A 15,527-nucleotide genomic window follows, 5' to 3' on the forward strand; every position below is an offset into this window, starting at 1 on the left:
TCAAAATAATCTTGCAGGGTAGTTAGCAGCATATTTACTTTGTGGATATGGAAACTCAGAATTAAATACCTCCCCACAGCTTACACATTAGTCAGTAGCCTGATCCTGGATTCAGACCAGTTTAAATTCAAGGGGAGTGGGGATGTTATATGGGGTGGGATGAAAAGGGAATAAAAAGAGTTTGTATTTTGGGCCATTGCTGAAGATTGGACACCCAACACTGCACTGGATCATCCAAAATGTCTTAAAGTGTTTCAGTCAAACGTAGTTTTTGTAGTGTGGGCATTACTGTCCTGCCCATACCCAGGGAGAGTGAGTATTTACACCCTTACTTGCTGAGCGGCTCATAGAGCTGGGGATAGTCACCGAAATTTCCCCAAACCCAGGCCTAGAGAACAAGTTGTCACAGAAACTCATCAGAAGGTGTTATTCTTTCCAAGCTGCCTTCAGACTGACATCACTGAGCACCTTCCACGAGCTGGACACGATGCTGGTCCCACCGTGCTTTTGTCCCGAGGAGGGTCTGGGGCTGAGACAAGGCTGCACACCTGTCCCACATTTCATACTCCACACGTGAGGTGGCTTCTTATCCCAGGCCTGTCCCGTTGCAGCACCAGGCTTTGTCACCCCTGCTCTCCTGGTCTCTTAGATGGTGCTCCTTCCTGAGATGGGGACAGTATTTAGTATACAGGCCTTATGTCTCACAGTGTGAACCCCCAGTTACAGACACACAAGGGCAGGCCCCACCTGAGCTGTCAGTGCGTAGGCTCCTGAGGAGCTTTTCACAGATTGGTTTTCTATAAGCTGGGAGAACCAGATCTATTCTGGGTTGTAGGAGGGGGGAGTGGGCAGTGTGGGGGGGGCAGCCTGAGCTCTGGGAGGTGGGAGCCGTTGCCACCCATTGGTACTCCTCTCCCCGAGGGAGGCAACGGTCAGCCTGTGTGGGGTGTTGTGAGGACACCTGCAAGGGTGGCGCGGGAGCCTCTGTGCTGGCGTCTGGGGAATTGGCAGCTCTTCAGGAGCTGGGGGCGAGGCTGGGGGAGAGGCTGTTGTATCTGGTGAAAGTTAATCCCATGTCTCCTTCCTTTCAGACCGAGAAGATCAGTCCATTTTGTGCACGTAAGTGTTTCTCTGGGCAATGGGGGGCCTTGTTTTCACCTGATCTGTTCTTATTCTCGAGGACCTAAGACCTGGGTCGATGAGCTTCGTTCTAGTTGAGGCCCCCTCGTCTGCTTCCCCGAGGGACAGGACTTAGGGTCGTATGCTTGCTTCTTAAGTGGTGTCACAGCATGAGGAACTGGATGTCATGGCCAAAGATTGACTCGGCCTTCCTCAGAGGAGCCAGTGGGCAGGCGGGGTGGGCTTTATGGCGGAGAGGACCCAAGAGTCCTCGCGACAGAATACCGTTGGGAACTGATGGGCTCTGTGTGACTCCTGAGCAGAAGGCCTTCCTTCAGGCTATGAATGGTGGCTTTTTTTACCTGGATTTAACAGACACTGGGGCCTCTCACACTTACCCTCTGAACTTCACAAGGAGATAAATAAACCTCATTGCCGAGGGAGTTAATGGCACACAACATTCCTTCAAGTGAAGTTTCAAAGGAACATGTATAAGTGCCTTTGACCCGTAAGTCAACAGCTGCTAAAACTGATTCTTAAAACATTTGGCTGTGAAGGCTGCCAAGTGACCAGGGCAGGCAGGGGATGTAAGTTTACTTTTGTCCGGCCTCTGGAGAGTCATGGGAAATGGACTGAGTGAGGATTCCAGAACTTAGCATTTATCTGGCTGTCCCTTTTTCCACCAGTAGGTGTTGGGTCCCTCATGGGTACCCAACAGAATGGCAGAGGGGTAGGAGTTGAGCATGCGGGGGAAGGGGCAGAGCTCAAGGGCGTGGCTCTCTTGGCAGGGGTGAGTCTGGAGCTGGCAAGACGGAGAACACCAAGAAAGTCATCCAGTACCTGGCTCACGTGGCCTCTTCACACAAGAGCAAGAAGGATCAGGTGGGTGCCGGCCTTCCTCCTTGTGACCACTTGCTGGGCCTCCGTGGGATGATTGAGGAAGATCATAGCTTGGGCTTTAAATGAGGATGCTTTGGGGGACGGAGCAGAGACTGGGCCCACTTTCTTTGGGGCAGCATCTTAGCCATCTTGGGAGTGGTCTAGTGGCAGCAAGCCCATCCCGCCCCCGGCATCCTAACTTTCTGAGTTGCTGTGGAAACAGGAGATGTCCTGAGGTTTGCATAACAGCACTCTTGGCGTTTGCAGTTAATTGCTGTGGGTCCTCCGCCTCTGAGGCTGGACGCAAGATTCCAAGACTTGGTCTGCAGATGACGAAGGCTTGAAGCGTCTCGGGCAGGCCTTCCTTTGTATCTGTTTCTTTTCCCTGCTGTTGAAATGCCTCTGGGGGGACAGCCCCCAGCAAAGGGAGTAAGGGTCATTGGAAAGTCATAAAGTCATCTCACTTCCCTTTTTTTCCCTCTCCCTCTTGGTGGATTATGGTGGAACTCAGCAGCGTCCTGGCTAGGTGAGCTGCACGTTTACTGCACGTTCTGCACTGGGAATGCGTTTTCTGCCCATCGTGTGCCCTTGAGTTCTGTATTTTTTCCTGAGCAGCTTTTCACTCCACACTGTTGTCACTTTCTGCAGCTAGAACTCTTTTCATAGGCTCAGCTCACTGACTGTCTTGGGAGGAGGGGCTGAGTGTGACACACAGTGACCTCTCGTGCACTCTGAAATGACAACTTCTGCAGAGTTGGTACAGCCCCATCACCTAGCTGTTCTCAGGAACTCCTGTCATGCCCTGTGCAGAGTCTTGGCCTCAGCATGGGGAATAGGAATCCTTTGTCCTGGAGTCCCACACGCTTAATGGTCCAGGCCAGATGCAGACAGCCGTCCCTCACCTGCCACCACCATGCCGGTTGCAAGCAATGCTGGGGAGGCCCCACACTGGAATTTTCCAGAGATGGCGGGGGATCAGTCTTAAGCATGACTGTGGGGTGCTCTCTCTCTTTTTCGCAAGCACACACTCTTAAACTCTGCTGTGAAACCTAAGCGCCAGTGCTGTCCCCTGAAACCATCAGGGGACCTCTGCCACTCTCAGTGGCTCCACCTCACTGGTGTGCTGTGTGCGGCGTTTGTAAGTAAGTAGGGGCGTGTGTCTCTGCATGCAGACCTGGGGTGCGTCCTGCAGAATGTCCTAATGAGTACAGTCTTCTGGAATCGAACCAAAAGTAACTTTTCATGTGCCAAGCTTCTCAGGACATTCCGAATCTTTTTCCACAGGGCGTCAGGAGTTATATTTAGAAACTAATAAAGTTTCTTTTTCTCTCTTTCTCTCTCCTCCTACCCCCCTTTCCCCATTCATTTTAGGAGGTCTATTTTTAAAGGAGAGCTGTGAGGTTAGGAGTTCTCTAGCTGTGGTTTTCCATCTCTGAATTTACAGTAAAATCCATTTCCCAACTATTTATTGAATACCTAGTATGTGACTGGTTCTCTGGAGGGTGACATTGGAGTCCGTGCCCTGGAGGACTGGAGACAGGACCACAGTTAGAGAGCAATAAAATAGGGCCATGTGTCTAGGGCTGTGGAGGGGAAGGCGGGCCCCAAGCACTTAGCACAAATGGTGGTGGTGGGGAGCTGATAAGTGGCAGCAAAATTGTCAGAATGTGGTGTGTTTTCCCTGGCTCTGTGTCCAACCAGAGTGGTTGAACAGGTTGTCTCTGGCTTCAGATTACTGCTCAGGCCCTCAGTGTAAAAGACCATTGATTAGCTTGGTTGATTTCCTTGCCTGAAGCCGTACTTTAATTTTCCGCCTGCAGCTGAGGCACAAGACACTTGTGCACTTGGTTTGCCGGTTTTGTACTCGGAGGCCTGTTGGAGCATAATCTGAGAGAGTGCTCTCTCTGTCTCTCGCTTGCTGTGGCCGAGTTGGTCATCCCAAGACCACAAGACCTTCCCTTGCTGTGGGGGGGACCTGCCTTCAGCCAGGGATGCAGGTTGGCAAAGCAGAGCTGGGGTGAAGGGATGTTCCATGTAGACTTCCATAGTCTGAACAGTGACCTTGACACATCCCCCCTCCCCATCTGTTTTTATGCACTAGTCGGAGCTCACTGACAGAAACCTCACCCAGTAAATCTCTTCAGAAACCGGACAGGCAATTCCAAACCTTACGAGCAGACACTGCATACAGAACCTCAGCATTTCATGTTATACCAATTTCATTGAAAAATAAAAGTCTCTTCTTGGCCCCATTAGATGTCAGTTAAGAAAAAAACCTAGGTTTCCCATCACCACTGTCAGCAGGGAGCTCTGCTCTGGAATCCCAAGTGGTCACTCCTGAGGTGCTCGGCAGTCCCACTCTCCAGGGTGACAGTGTGTGATCCCAAACAGCGGGTGGTCTCAAATGGCCTTCATGTGCCTCCAAGCTGGGGCGGGCTCTGGTAGGGCCTAGCTCCCATATGTGTGCAGGAACGGGAGCAGCGCAACCAGACTGGCAGCCCGGCCATGCTTTGAGAGGAACGTTTTAGTGGGTGGAGGAGCAGCTCTCATCCAAATCTGGCGCTGTGGTCTGCCTCAGCTGGCTTCCCAGGCCCGCCCATGTCCAGCTTCCACTGGTGCCCAGTGCACATGTAGAGCCTGCTTTGTGGCTTTGACCCCTGCCCCAGCCCCACTGGTCCTCCTTCAGGGACAGGGCACCAGAGTGACACCTTCACTTACCAGTATGGGCCGCAAATGGAAGGCTTCCCCAGTCCTGGGAGAGCCCTGGCTTGGGCTGGCTGTCGGAGGAGGCCACTCTGCCTGGTCCCCTTCCAGTCTCTGGTGGTCTTCCAGCTTGGCTCGGCCGGGCTCCAGAGCTCGCCCTGTGCCCGCCTGTGGCAGGTGTGCTAGGGAGGCTGCAGTTACGATGCTCCTGGGAGCTCTTGCTGCTACCAGTTTTCCTTCTCATCACTCACAGGCAGCCGCTGTTCCTGTAAAAGCCTGGCGTGACTCCAACCTTGCTAATAAATGCAAAACCCCGCCTGGCCCTGGTGGAATGTTCTTTCTCCCTAGAGGGTACCCAGGTATTGAGGTGAATGAGATCCCATTTTCCTCAGCCAGTATTAGTTACTGCCTGGCCTGCTGTGGAGGATGGCAGCTGCCTCCAAGGCCAATCTGACTTGACAGGGTAGAGCCCCTGCATAGGGCTGGGGCAGGGGTGGGGTAAGTCAGGTGCTCACAGGGGTTAGATAGAAGCCTTGAATTTTGACTTCCTGCTTTGCTGGATCACTGGATGGCCGTGGGAAAGTCATTCCGTGTCCCTCAACCTCAGCTTCCTCTTCTGTGAAACTGGGCTGCACGGTCCTGCCTACCTTGAATGATCCGGGGATGAGATGCGAGGATTGGGGATGAGAGGTGTAAGGGTGTGTTTTGTCACCTTAAAGCACCGTGAGTCTACAAGTAGGAGTTTCTGGTGTTGTCAATAAATAGCTTGGAACCCAAAGTCAGCCTTATTAATCCCCTGCTCAGACAATTGCCACGGAGGGTGAAGGTTGGGGGTGGCAAGGCAGAGGACCAGGAAGAAGAATGAAGTGTTTGTTGGGACACAGATAAGATGAGCCTGTATCTTTTTTTTTTTTTTAATTATTATTATTATTATTTTGAGCTTGCATTATTTGTGGATCAGATTCTCTTGTCTCCTTGTCCTACAAGGAAAACAAATGAGATTAGACGCAAGGAGGGGAGGAACAGTTGTGTACATAAGATGAGACTCTGTCCCCAAGAAAACCTGGTGCCACCTTCCTACTTCATGTGCTGCTTTCTAACGTGGTCTTCCAGGGCCAGGTCTGGGCCATTACCATCATGTTCCTAGAGCCAAGGAAGCTTCCTGCTTTCCCTTTTAGGGCTACTGGACGGTCAGTTGTGGAAATAAGTTCAAACTAGTCCAAGTTTCCAAAGGCCTGGTGGGAAGGTCACACCTGAGTGACACAGGGGCCTGTCAGAAGCTGGAGTGGTGGCCGCCAGAGCCCATATGAACACCTCTGTTCCTGGCATATTGGGCCTGCAGACATGGCTCTGCCACAGTCCCCTCTGCCTGGTGGGGCTGGCGGTACAGGCCGAGCTGCTGCGGGGCCTTCACTGTGTCCCTGGGTTCTTTCATAGGGGGAGCTGGAGCGGCAGCTACTGCAGGCCAACCCCATCCTGGAGGCCTTCGGGAACGCCAAAACCGTGAAGAACGACAACTCGTCGCGTTTCGTGAGTAGCGGGTGATGCTGCCCTGCTCTCTTGGTACACGGTGCCCTACCCAGAGCTTGGGCACGTGCTGCCTCCACGTGGAAGCTCTCACCTCAGAAATGGGGGAGGTTCAAGCTTGGTACTGCCTGGGTCCTTCTGTGTAGAGTGGGCTGTAGCAGATTCTGGCCTGTGTGGACCTGCCCTCCCCCTCCTAAGGAAGAGGGCCATAAATAGTTTCTCCAGCTTCCCTCATAAAAGGTGGGAAAAGCCAGCGAGAGAGCAGGGAGTTACCTGCTGGGACCCAGAGTGTGTCCTGTATCCATAGCTGGGATATGTATGGGTTAACAGCTCGTCTGAGCTGTTAGTACCCAGGGACAGATCAAGCAGTGAAGAACACATCCAGTTAACTGGCCTCCCCTCCTTCCCCTCTGCGGAGGAACTTGTGTGCAGACTGAGCTAGTCCTGGGCTTCTGACTTCAAGCAGTGTGGCGCCGCTGAGCCCTGAATGCTGACACTGTGTGCACGTGGACCCCTGGCCTGCACATGGGCAGTCTCTGAGTTTTCTCCTTCCAGGCTGTACCCATTGGAGGTAGGGGGAGGCTCTGGCGTCTTCCTTGCTCCCTGAGGCAGGGGGCCTCTGACTTCTTTATGCCTTTTCTTAGGGCAAATTCATTCGCATCAACTTTGATGTCAATGGCTACATTGTAGGAGCCAACATTGAGACTTGTATCCTTGTGGTTAATTGGAATGAGTTGTGGGTCTGCAGGGTGACCTCCATAGAGAAGAAGCTGCCTCCCGATTCCAGCACTTTCCCCTTTATGGGCCTGTCAGGACACCTCCGTGGAGTTGGGATGTCTACCAGGATGAGCTCATCGCAAACCAGCACAGAGCCCAGGTGTCCTTACTGGCAGGATAAAGCTCTGCTGAGAATGGGATGGAACCGCTGCAGATCTTCTGGGGCGGTTCCCAGAAGGGTGGCATTTGGGCGGGTACTACTTTATTTCTCTACTAGGCCAGCATCACAGCCTTTGCTTATGAGGCTATTCTACTATTCTAACCTCATTCACTTGTAAGAAGAGGACACTTTAAATAGATAAGGCTCCCAAGGCTGTGGGCTGCTCTTTCGGACAAGCTACCCCACTTGAAGGATAGAACCAAGGTGGTTTGCTTTTGCTTTGTTTTGCCATTTTTGCTCCCTGGTGAGGTTTGAGAAGATAACTGCTGGGACAAGAGGAAAGTAGAGGGGTTGTCTTCCTTCCCACTCATGTCACTCCTTAATGCTTGCAAAGATCTTTTGGAGAAGTCTCGTGCCATCCGCCAAGCCAAGGAAGAGCGCACCTTCCACATCTTCTACTATCTCCTGTCAGGGGCGGGAGAGCACCTGAAGAGTGAGTAGTTGGCGGTGCTGGGGCTGGGGGTGCGGGCTCCTGCCAGGATTGGGCCACAGGTGCTATTTAGGAAGTGAACACTTCGACAGGGGGTTTGGGGAGGAGAATCGAGAATAGATGCTCTTGTCCTTGCTGTCCTAAGGACTTGCCCTTCTGTTTCTGACCACACCAGAGAAGAGCTACGGTGTGTCACATGTGTAGCTGTGTGTCACGGGGCCCTGAGACTCTTCTGAGCTGTGTGAGCCTCAGAGTGTCCCACACTGAGGAAAGCTGGCATTGCCGGTCACTCTGCAGCTTCCGGGCATCTCGGGGCCCAGGGTCTGTTTCTCGGTCCCCAAACCTTTGAGGTTGACTGGAGCCTCTGCTTTGAACCCCACATCAACCCGCCCTGGCCCTCCACCCCTTACAGCTGACCTCCTGTTGGAGCCATACAACAAATACCGCTTTCTGTCCAATGGGCACGTCACCATCCCCGGGCAGCAGGACAAGGACATGTTCCAGGAGACCATGGAGGCCATGAGGATTATGGGCATCCCAGAAGAGGAGCAAATGGGTACAGGGCTGGCCCTCCTGTGGGTGAGGGAGGGGAAGCACGAGGCTGGTCATAGCACCCTTGGGGGCATCAGGTAGCCGACCGGCCCGGGGAGAGCCTCCTGTTGGCACTAACTCTTGTGGAGTCCTGTAGAGGCCAGAAGGAAGGCCTTGAGTGTGTGGGAAAAGTACCTCAGGTTTGAGTTTTGGCCATTTACACAGGGCAACAAAGGACAGGTGATAAACCACCCCCAGGGCTCAGGTCCATGACCACAGCCTTTACCATTTGCTGGGAGTGGCATATTCATGCTCTGTCTTGGCAGGGAAGAGGCTGGGGACAGGTTCATTGTGTTGATGAAGCCCAGGATGAACAGCACTGTGGAACATGCCTATGTCTTCTTGGTCCCCTAGAAGGAGAGTAAAGAGGTCCTTGTGTCCTCAACCTGCTTGAGGCTTTAGTCTGTAGAAAGATGTGGGGTGGGGAGAATGTACCCTGTTCCTCTAGCTGCGTCTACTTTGGGGCAGAGTGCATGCCATGGGAGAGTGGAGCGAGTGTTAGGGTTGGAACCATATTTGCTCAGCCACAGGCAATATGTAAATAATGGGCATGGCTGTGTTCCAATAAAACTTTATAAAAGTAGGCAGCAGGTCCCTGAGCTAGAGGCATGTCCTTGGTCCAGATTTAGGAATGTTGGGAATGTTAACAGAGCTTGTGTTAAGCTTAGGGATGTTGAAGCTGAGGTCTACAAGAGACCTAGCAGACACAGGCCACACTGGCAGGGAGGTGAGCCTTCTAGGGCGTCCCTGTCTACAACATGCCCTTAGACCAAGGCATGGCACCCCTGTGGCCCCAGGGAGTGTGGTGCCCCCACTTGGCCTGTCTTTCTTAATGGTCCCTGGGTGAGTAACTGTCCCCTCTCAGTGGCTTGTTCTCACCTGTGTCTGCATCTGAGCTGCCTTTGCTTGCACCCTGAAGGCTTGCTGCGGGTCATCTCAGGGGTTCTTCAGCTTGGCAACATTGTCTTCAAGAAGGAGCGGAACACCGACCAGGCATCGATGCCCGACAACACAGGTAACACCGTGGGCCTCTCACCTGAAGTACGAGGGCGGGTGCCTGGATGTGGATTTGCTCAGGAGCAAAAGTCTTACAGAAATTCCAGACACTCTCCTCTATATATTTTACGTGTGTTATTGCTGTCTATCGCTCTGTATTTTTTGTACAGATGTAAGATACACATGCACATAGCCCTTGCTTTTTCTCACAGAGGAAATGTCAGAATGACCCCACCTCTTGTCTCAGTTACTAAAATAGTAGTTTCTGCTACAGCTGTAATGTAACGGCAAGCTTTGCCCATGAACATGTCAGGATCATGAACAATGTCGTTACTGCACCTGACCCAGCCACCACTGTTTCCTTGGGTCGCTGCTGATGACCCCATTTAAGTTATTCAGTCTTGACATGCCTTTCTTGGTGGCACTTTAAAAAATTTTACACATGGGTTTGTGGATTGTAAAAGATACTCCTGGGACCACCTGCTGTTCCCTTGCTCTAGTGCTGGGTGGGCCTACCTCCACTCAGTCCTGTTCTGGGGTAGGGACCTGCTTTAACCCTCTGAGGTATGTGGCCAAGGATGTGCAGAGGAACTGCTGCAGGGCCTGCTGTTAGAAAGCATTCCTCCCAGGGCCGGCCCCGTGGCGCACTCGGGAGAGTGCGGTGCTTGGGAGTACAGTGACGCTCCCACCGCGGATTCGGATCCTATATGGGAATGGCCGGTGTGCTCACTGGCTGAGCGCGGTGCGGGCGACATCAAGCCAAGGGTTGCGATCCCCTTACCGGTCACAAAAAGACACACACACAAAAGAAAGTGTTCCTCCCTGCCCCTTGGGCTTGGTGGAGGTAAAGGCTGCCATGCCCGCTGGCCGCACACAGTCTGGGTAGCTGAGGTCTGTGGCCCTATTAAAGAAGGCCCAGATTCAGTTGTCCTGGTAAGTTTGCTCAGTGGCCACCGCAGCTTTCTTCCTGTCTGCTCCCAGGTCGTGCAGAGGGACTCGTTCTGTTGGGTCTAATTAAAATTTCTTACCCCTTCCCGCCTTACTCTTTGAAAAACATCAGCTGCCCAAAAGGTGTCCCACCTCTTGGGTATCAACGTGACCGATTTCACTAGAGGAATCCTCACCCCGCGCATCAAGGTGGGACGGGATTACGTCCAGAAGGCGCAGACTAAAGAACAGGTATGCCCCCGTGCCTAGGGGAGCGGGTCCCCGCGTCTGCGCAGTTCGAGGCTGTTTGGGCCGTCTGCTGTGGGCACTTCCATGTGGGTTCCCTTATTCAGTCATCACGGCATCTTGGAGAGCAAGGTGGCATCACCCCCATTTAGAACACAAAGACACTGGCCCCAGAGTTTAGTGACACGGCCAAGGCCTCTTGCGTAGGAAGTGCCATCTTTAGCCTGTATCGTGCTGCTTTACATTGAGTCGCTGTTAGACTGATGGGTTGTCAAGGATGCGGGAATGTCCCATCTCTGGTATAAGTGGGAACTTGATGTTTCTGTTGCCGACTCCTGGTGCCAGGGGGGCGGCTTCCATCTTCTCAGAGCCTGTGCCCAGTGGCTGTTTCCCTGCCACCTGCCTTCTTGCTGCATGTGGTGAGAGATGAGCAGGAGCCTTTTCTTGTTTGTGCCAGATGAATGTGCCTGCCTCCCCCAGGAGCTGAGGTCCCTCCCAGTGTAGGCCCCCTGCTCCCTTTGTTGCGGGTTTCTAGTTTCTGTCATGGCGTTGGCCACGGGGGTTTTTAAGGTGCCAGTCCCACCTCTCAAAAATACTTTGAAGTTCACGTCGGTGAATACTTTTTGCAAAGGGCACCATCTGCTGTATGGCACCCTGGGCGGCTGACAGCCTGCGATGCTTCTGTGCAGGGCCACTGCACCAGAGACAAGAACATTGTTTTCAAAAGACAGTGGGCATAATTATTGCCAACTGTTTGTTTCCCTGATAACTAAGAAAGAATGTTTATTTTTTTTCATTACAATAATGCTACTTGAACACTTAAGAAATATAGAAAAGTCCAGAGAAGAAAAGAAATTGTCATAGCCCTACCCAATGGTGATTATTATTGGACAGCTGATTCCTGCAAGCCTTTTTCTTTTCTTTTCTTTTCCTTTTTTAAACATAGTTGTTATTCTGTGTTACTCTGTTCCTCTTTTTATTATGGAGCTTTTCAAACACAGGTAAAACAGAGTAGAGAGAATAATGAAAGCGCCCCTGGGCCCATCAATTGGCCACTTCAACTCATGGCCAATTTTGGTTTATCTTAATTTTATCTACTCCCCCCAACCCCGTTGTATTAGTTTGAAGCAAATCTCATTCATCTTATTACTTCCTCTGTAGTAGTTAAGTTGGAGCTTATTTTATTTGAAAAGGGTCTTTGCAGACATCTAAGTTTACTGTGCCTGTGTTGTTGGATATTTTGATTGTTTCAATTTTTCGTCATTATAATAAGTAACACTGCAGTGAACATATTTGTGCATGAATCCGCCCCATTTAGGGCTGTTTCTCTGGGAGAGGGCCCCCAACGTGAAATGACTGGGGCAAAGGGTAAGAAAGTTTTAGGACTCTTTGTACCTGACACTGTTCCCCCGGGTGTCCCCCCCAGGCTGACTTTGCCATTGAGGCCTTGGCCAAGGCCACCTATGAGCGCATGTTCCGCTGGCTGGTGCTGCGTATCAACAAAGCTCTGGACAAGACCAAGAGGCAGGGCGCCTCGTTCATCGGGATCCTGGACATTGCCGGCTTCGAGATCTTCGATGTGAGCTTTGCCCTTTGTGACCCACCTTGCTGCTTCCTTGACCCCCTGGCCTTCCCCTTGGTTAAGACTCCTCCTTCCCATGATCCTATAGTAGTCTGCTCTGGCCGTCTCCTCCTGTGCATGGGGACACCAGCTGGGCATATTTTAGCCTAAACAAGTGCACCCATTGCCAATCAGAAATGCTGGGGAAAATGGACCTTTTGGTGATATTCCTGGAGGTTTCATGGGCTGATGCTCCCTATTTATATATTCTTCCAGCAAATATTTATCGAGTGTTGGGTCAAGACGTTGTCCCTGCCTCTAAAGACTTTGAGGTCTAGTAGAAAAAACTGAGTATTGTGGTAGACCAGAGATTCCTAACCTGAGATCCATAGTAGAGTTCAGGGGAACCAGAACTCAGATGGGGAAAAGTTACATCTTCTTCGCTAACCTCTCATGGAAATCATGTATTTTTTTCCACTGTGAATTTCACAAAGTATACAAGCCACAATTGCATCAGCAGTACTTGTGGCCTGTCATCAATAGAAATCAGGTATTTTTGTATCACATTCTAGTCGTTGCGGTACTCACCTTTACTTGAAAGTTTTGGAAGTTGTTTGGCCCTCGGCTAGTTTTCGTTAATAAAGAAGCACAATGTATTAGTATGTCATAATATTTTGATAACTATAGTTCAACATAACTTCTTTTCTTGGTAATCTATTTTATGCATTTTAAAACATTGTTCTAAGCGACCGAGAAGATTAAAGATTGTAAATCATAGCTGAATATAAGAAAAACCAACCAACCAACCAAACAAAAAAAAACCCATTGTTCTGAGAAGGGCTTTACCAGACTGCTAGAGAGGTCCATGGGCCCCAGAAAGTAAAGATCACACGCGGCTGGGTGTGATGCATGGAAGGCCCCAGAACCGTCTAGTCTCTGAAGGCATTAGTGCTGAGGTGCTGGGAGGTCCTTCCTTCCCTGCTGTCCTCATGGAGCTCCTGTGCTCTTAGTGGGAAGGTTGGCATCTCTCTGATGTCGTTTTCCCTCCTGCAGCTGAACTCCTTCGAGCAGCTCTGCATCAACTACACCAATGAGAAGCTGCAGCAGCTCTTCAACCACACCATGTTCATCCTGGAGCAGGAGGAGTACCAGCGCGAGGGCATCGAGTGGAACTTCATTGACTTCGGCCTTGACCTGCAGCCCTGCATCGACCTCATCGAGAAGCCAGTAAGAACCGCACTTGCCTTGACCTCAGACCTGGCTTCTCGCGCTTGCCCTCTGCGGCACCTGCTCCTCCCCTCCAGCTCCGTGTTGGGTGTGAAGGTGTCTGGTTCCTCTTCCTGTCGGCACCACCTGGAGGACTAAGCCCAGAGCTCAGACCCATTGCCTGGGAGGCCTTGGCGTCTCCCTCAGAGAAGGTGTTGGGGCTGCAGATGCAGGCTGGGCCTCACCCCACTGCTGACCAGGTGGGAGTGTGGCTGGGGCCTGAGCACCTGTCTTGGGGTGCTCAGAAGACTCCCCAGTATCCACCTAAGGTGTGGGCTTTACAAGCCTTTCTTCATCTTTAAAAAATAGCCATGCTTTTGTATAGTGAGAGCCTAACCCCAGATGCTTCTGCTGCGGCACAGGATTGTGCAGATCCTGGGTGCTGATGCTGCGCTTGGGCACATACTGCAGCTCGGCCTATCCCCTCCTTAGGACTAACATGGTTCTGGACCTTTTTTCACAGTATTAGCTGTTCAAGGGTGGGGAGCTGGAAAGCCTTTCCCTTTTCCAATCAGTTCATATTTAGGGCTCTTGTGAGGTGGAGTTTGGGTTGCCTGTTTGTGCTTTGGGTTGGAGGGGGGCGGGTGTTTCGGTCTGAAGCCTGACCTGTTTCAGTTTCTGGTTTATCTCTCTCTTGAGGCTGGCCTTTTCAGGAATCTGGACTCGTGACCTTAGTGTTACGAGGCTGCTCTCTAACCAGCTGAGCTAACCATCCAGCCCTTGGGTTATCTCGATTATAGTCATCCCTTGGTATCCTGGGGGATTGGTTCCAGGACCCTCCCTCAACCCCATGAATACCAAAATCTGTGGATGCCCAAGTCCCTGATATAAAAATGGCGTATTTGCACATAACCTACACACATCCTCCCGTGTATTTTAAATCCTCTCTAGATTACTTGTAATACCTGATGCAATGTAAATGCTATTTAAATAGTTGTTGTACTGTATTGTTTAGGAAATAATGACAAGAAAAAAAATGTATACATGTTCAGTACAGACATAATTTTTTTTCCAAATAGTTTTGATGCTTGGTTGTTTGAATCCATGGATGTGGGACCCACAGATACACAGGGACAACTGTATAGTTGAGTGCACTGAATTCACATTATTCTGGAATCCTGAACTGCTTGAGAGTTTGTACCCCAGAGTTACACGGGAGCCTTAATTGTTCAGAAGGCCTGGGACAGAGTTTGTTCATTTTGAAAGAACTGCTGAAGGGGGAACAGTGGTCGACACTATCCATAATCTCCACACACCACTATTTACAAGGGTACTTCAGAAAGTTCATGGAAGGATTCATATTTTCTTTTAATTCTGTTTTTCCATGAACTTTTTGAAGTATGCTTGTGCTTTAGTGATGAGAGTGGTTTTTTTTTTTTTTTTTTTTTTAATTAATTGAATTTTTCAGTTGACAAGAACTTGCCTGCTTTGAATCTTGTCAGACAGTCCCTCTCCAATGTCTGATTGTGCTTTCTTGTCTTGTAAATCCAGGGTACAGAAGGCCGTTGGGTCTCTGGGACTCTTTCCCTTCCTCTCTACCAGTCTCATCATATAGTTGTGCCCACAGAACTTGTCAGGTAGAGTCTTTCAGGGTGAGGTCCTGGGAATCTAGTGGCAGGATCACAGGGTATGTGTTGAAGGCAGCTCCTGGGCAGACCCCAGCAAGCTCCAGAACCAGACCCTCTGGGCACGCAGGTTGGTGGATCTGCACTTTTCGTCAGACCCACCAGGGGTTTCACTAGTGAATTCACTAATGCTGGAGAACCATCTGATGTATCATTGGGTAAAGGTCTCTCAGTTACAGCCTAGATCCCAGCAGTCTCTTTTTAAACTAGAATTCTTAAATGGAGTACTTTCTGTAATGCCTCTTTTTTTTCTGTGGGAGCGAGTGCTGCCCACCTTGCATGAGATTCTGGGGATTCTGGTAATCAGGCTTTGGCTTCTTGCTGAGCTGTACCAACTCTCTGCTTCCTCCAGGCAGGCCCCCCTGGCATCCTGGCTCTGCTGGACGAGGAGTGCTGGTTCCCCAAAGCCACTGACAAGAGCTTTGTGGAGAAGGTGGTGCAGGAGCAGGGCACCCACCCCAAGTTCCAGAAACCCAAGCAGCTGAAGGACAAAGCCGATTTCTGCATCATCCACTACGCCGGCAAGGTGAGGAGCGCTCACGGGAAGGTGCCGGCCAGAACTACTTAGGAGAGGTGGAGTCAGTTCTCTCAAGGACCAGCAGCTAGGCAGCCTGGGGGTTGGGGGCATCCAGTGACTCATCAGATAACATGGCTGGTGACAATAATCAGCATTTATGTAGCTTGCAAAGGACCGTCATACTTTACCTGTTAGAAACTTGC

General features: G+C 51.0%; 1 protein-coding gene across 5 annotated transcripts in view; it reads left to right on the forward strand.

The window, feature by feature from the left end:
• Positions 1-15,527, forward strand: part of MYH9 (myosin heavy chain 9) — a 93,528-nt gene that overhangs the window by 49,451 nt on the left and 28,550 nt on the right. For all 5 annotated transcript variants that reach the window (XM_063076378.1, XM_063076382.1, XM_063076381.1 and 2 more), the window contains exons 4-14: positions 1,092-1,119; positions 1,908-2,001; positions 6,139-6,231; positions 6,873-6,936; positions 7,500-7,598; positions 8,008-8,151; positions 9,106-9,201; positions 10,243-10,361; positions 11,782-11,934; positions 12,970-13,143; positions 15,160-15,333. In XM_063076378.1, coding sequence (XP_062932448.1) covers positions 1,092-1,119; positions 1,908-2,001; positions 6,139-6,231; positions 6,873-6,936; positions 7,500-7,598; positions 8,008-8,151; positions 9,106-9,201; positions 10,243-10,361; positions 11,782-11,934; positions 12,970-13,143; positions 15,160-15,333 — 1,238 coding nt within the window. The remainder of the gene's footprint in view (positions 1-1,091; positions 1,120-1,907; positions 2,002-6,138; positions 6,232-6,872; positions 6,937-7,499; positions 7,599-8,007; positions 8,152-9,105; positions 9,202-10,242; positions 10,362-11,781; positions 11,935-12,969; positions 13,144-15,159; positions 15,334-15,527) is intronic.

This window comes from Cynocephalus volans, chromosome 12 (assembly GCF_027409185.1).
Source record: "Cynocephalus volans isolate mCynVol1 chromosome 12, mCynVol1.pri, whole genome shotgun sequence".
Classification (NCBI taxonomy): domain Eukaryota; kingdom Metazoa; phylum Chordata; class Mammalia; order Dermoptera; family Cynocephalidae; genus Cynocephalus; species Cynocephalus volans.